The sequence below is a fragment of the Triticum dicoccoides genome, chromosome 7B, assembly GCF_002162155.2.
Source record: "Triticum dicoccoides isolate Atlit2015 ecotype Zavitan chromosome 7B, WEW_v2.0, whole genome shotgun sequence".
In the NCBI taxonomy this organism is placed as follows: domain Eukaryota; kingdom Viridiplantae; phylum Streptophyta; class Magnoliopsida; order Poales; family Poaceae; genus Triticum; species Triticum dicoccoides.
This window is the reverse complement of record NC_041393.1, coordinates 487,930,963-487,933,886: the sequence shown is the minus strand read 5'-3', so window position 1 is coordinate 487,933,886 and position 2,924 is coordinate 487,930,963. Positions and strand designations below refer to the sequence as shown.

General features: G+C 55.6%; 1 protein-coding gene across 1 annotated transcript; it reads left to right on the top strand.

Annotated features, from left to right (window-relative positions):
* The first annotated feature begins 756 nt into the window (after positions 1-756).
* On the top strand, positions 757-2,282 carry LOC119340112 (scopoletin glucosyltransferase-like). Its single transcript, XM_037612017.1, has one exon. The coding sequence runs from the start codon at positions 772-774 to the stop codon at positions 2,233-2,235; it is 1,464 nt and encodes a 487-aa protein (XP_037467914.1). The 5' UTR covers positions 757-771; the 3' UTR covers positions 2,236-2,282.
* The last annotated feature ends 642 nt before the right edge of the window (positions 2,283-2,924 follow it).

Genomic DNA, 2,924 nt, shown 5'->3' with positions numbered 1-2,924 from the left:
CTAGGAGTCTGTCTCTCATGAGGTGCCAGGCGATGATCTTTGCTCAGCTTTGGACAATAGAGCCAATTGAAGCATTTTGATTCCCGCGAAGATGAGCGTTCAATTGCCTATACCCCAAAATTATAATACAGTGATCCGTTTGTATCGTTTTTCAACTTTGTGTATGAATCTGTACCCATTGCGCAAATTCATGCATTGTAGGTGTATAATTAACTCCTACGTGAAAGGTGTACGCAAAGAGAAGTACATTGTCTCATCATGCACACTTGCACAGAGCCATGAAAAGAAGCAATGAGTAGGGTGGCAGGAAGAAACTGGCCCCATGCGAACTAAAATTGACTCTATTGCAACACTAGTACTCTGGTAATGAAGCATTGCTATTGCGATAATGAACCGTTGCTATGGCCATAGCGGACCGGTAGCACCCTGGCTATGAACCGTTGCTGTTACACGATTTTCGAAAATTTGAGATAGCTGGATAGACAGGTGCACTCAACCTTAACTTTCCGACCTTTAAGACGCTGTATGTTGACAAGATTGTGAATTCAGACTACTACTCCTACCTAACAAGTGTATGTACCGAAACTGAACTTGGAAAAATAGTGTGTGCAATAGATATCATCTCCAGAAGAGCATTGATTCCGCATATCGAGGGATACAGACGATCCGAGCATTGAGTTTCTCTATATAGGAGCTCAACACCTCACCATAGGCTCCCACCCTTCACAAGTCAGAACCCAACTTGCAAACCATACACGGCAACGCCCTGCCATGGCCATCACCACCACCACCACCAACGGTGCTGCTGCGCCCACCCATGCCGCGAGCGGCGCGGGCAACCATGCCGGCCGCGACCACGTGGTCGTGTTTCCGTTCATGGCCAAGGGCCACACCCTCCCACTGCTTCACTTCGCCACGGCGCTCACCGAGCACCAAAAGAACCTCCGCATCACCGTGGTCGTCACGCCCGCCAACCTCGCCTTCGCCCGCAGCCGCCTCCCGGCGTCGGTGCGGCTCGCCGTTCTCCCGTTCCCGTCGCTGCCGCCGCTGCCATCCGGCGTGGAGTCCACGGACACCCTGCCTGGCCCGGACCTGTACCCGACGTTCCTGCGCGCCACGGCGCTCCTGCGGGAGCCCTTCGCGGAGTTCATGGCGTCGCTCTCGGCCCCACCACTCGTGCTCGTCTCCGACTTCTTCCTCGGGTTCACGCACCGCGTCGCGGCCGACGCCGGCGTCCGCCGCATCGTGTTCCACGGCATGTCCTGCTTCTCGATGGCCGCCTGCAAATCGCTCATCACGAGCCCGCCGCCGTCCGGCGCCAGTTTCCACTTGTCCCGTATGCCGGAACACGTAAGGATCACGGCAGCGGATGTCCCGGACACGATCGCCAAGATCGGTGACGCCGAGGACCCAGTGACTCGGTTCCTTATCGATGACATCGGCGAGTCCGACATGCGCAGCTGGGGCGTCCTGGTCAACAGCTTCGCCATGTTGGACGAGGACTACGTATCGGCCTTCATATCGTTCTACCAGCCGGACGCGCGGGCCTGGCTGGTGGGCCCTCTGTTTCTCGCCGCCGGCGACGTGCCGGAGCGCGAGGGGGAGCAGGACCCCGAGGGGTGCCTCGCCTGGCTCGACGAGATGGCGGAGCGGTCGGAGTCGGTGATCTACGTGTCGTTCGGCACGCAGGCCCATATCTCCGACGAGCAGCTCGACGAACTGGCGCGCGGGCTGGTGCAGTCCGGCCACCCCTTCCTCTGGGCCGTCCGGTCCGGCACGTGGTCACCGCCGGTGGACGTGGGGCCGCACGGAAGGATCGTCCGCGGGTGGATCCCACAGAGGAGCGTGCTAGCTCACCCCGCGGTGGCAGGGTTCGTGAGCCACTGCGGGTGGAACTCGGTGATGGAGAGCCTGGCAGCGGGGAAGCCCGTTCTGGCGTGGCCACAGATGGCCGAGCAGCACCTGAACGCGCACCACGTCACGCACATCATCGGCGCCGGGGTCAGGATAACGACCGCCGGGGGTGTGGCGGGCAGGGCGGAGGTGGAGCGCAAGGTAAGGAGGCTGATGGACGCCGGCGACGCGGACGGGCAGAAAATACGAGCGAAGGCGGCCTGGGCTCAGAAGGCCGTGAAGTCAGCGGTGAGCGACGGTGGCACCTCACGTGTCGCGTTGCTGAAGTTGGTGGAAGAGCTGCAGGGGACCTACTGTGACGTCATCAAGGATCACTCCTAATCAAATCCATCGGCCGCGACGGGACGATACGGACGCGCATGATTGTGGAAATAACTTCCGCTCCTGTGTATGTGCAATAATCCTAGACGTACAGGTTCGGCATTTACGGGGCCTCTTAAATCTCTTCGGCCCCCCTTATTTCTACCCGGGGTGATCCCGCCTCACTCTCCTTCTATTCAATTCTGTTAAGCCAAATCAGCCGTAATTAATCTCTGCTCGTAATTACCCGTATGTGTAGCATTGCTCGTGTATGTGCGGTTGTGCGCCGAGGTGCAAGTGCGTAATCTGTTGTGTGATATGCCGCGTACTCCTCCATTAATTTTGTAGCCTCGTGACAGTGCACTTCCTCAAGCTGCCTGACATTCGCTTTATTTCAGCTATTTCAGTGTCCGACTAAAGTCGCTTTAATGGTGTTTGCAAAACTTCACAATAATTAGTAGTACTTCGTTTTAGTTTACAAGTCTTGCGCATATACCTAGGTTGTCAATTTTATCACCCTAATATAAATTATATAACACAAAAATTATATCGTTTCAAAATAGAACATCTGAAGTTTATATTGGTATATTTTTTGTAATATATGACTTGTATTAGGTTGGTTAAATTGACGACCTAGGGGTAAGCGCACGGCCTGTAAACTGGAAGAGACCTTAGGATGTGCACCGTGACCAAGGATGAGGGAAAAACGA

Coding starts and splice junctions, on each gene's coding strand:
- LOC119340112 (XM_037612017.1), top strand. CDS start 772: ATGGCCATCACCACCACCACCACCAACGGTGCTGCTGCGCCCACCCAT.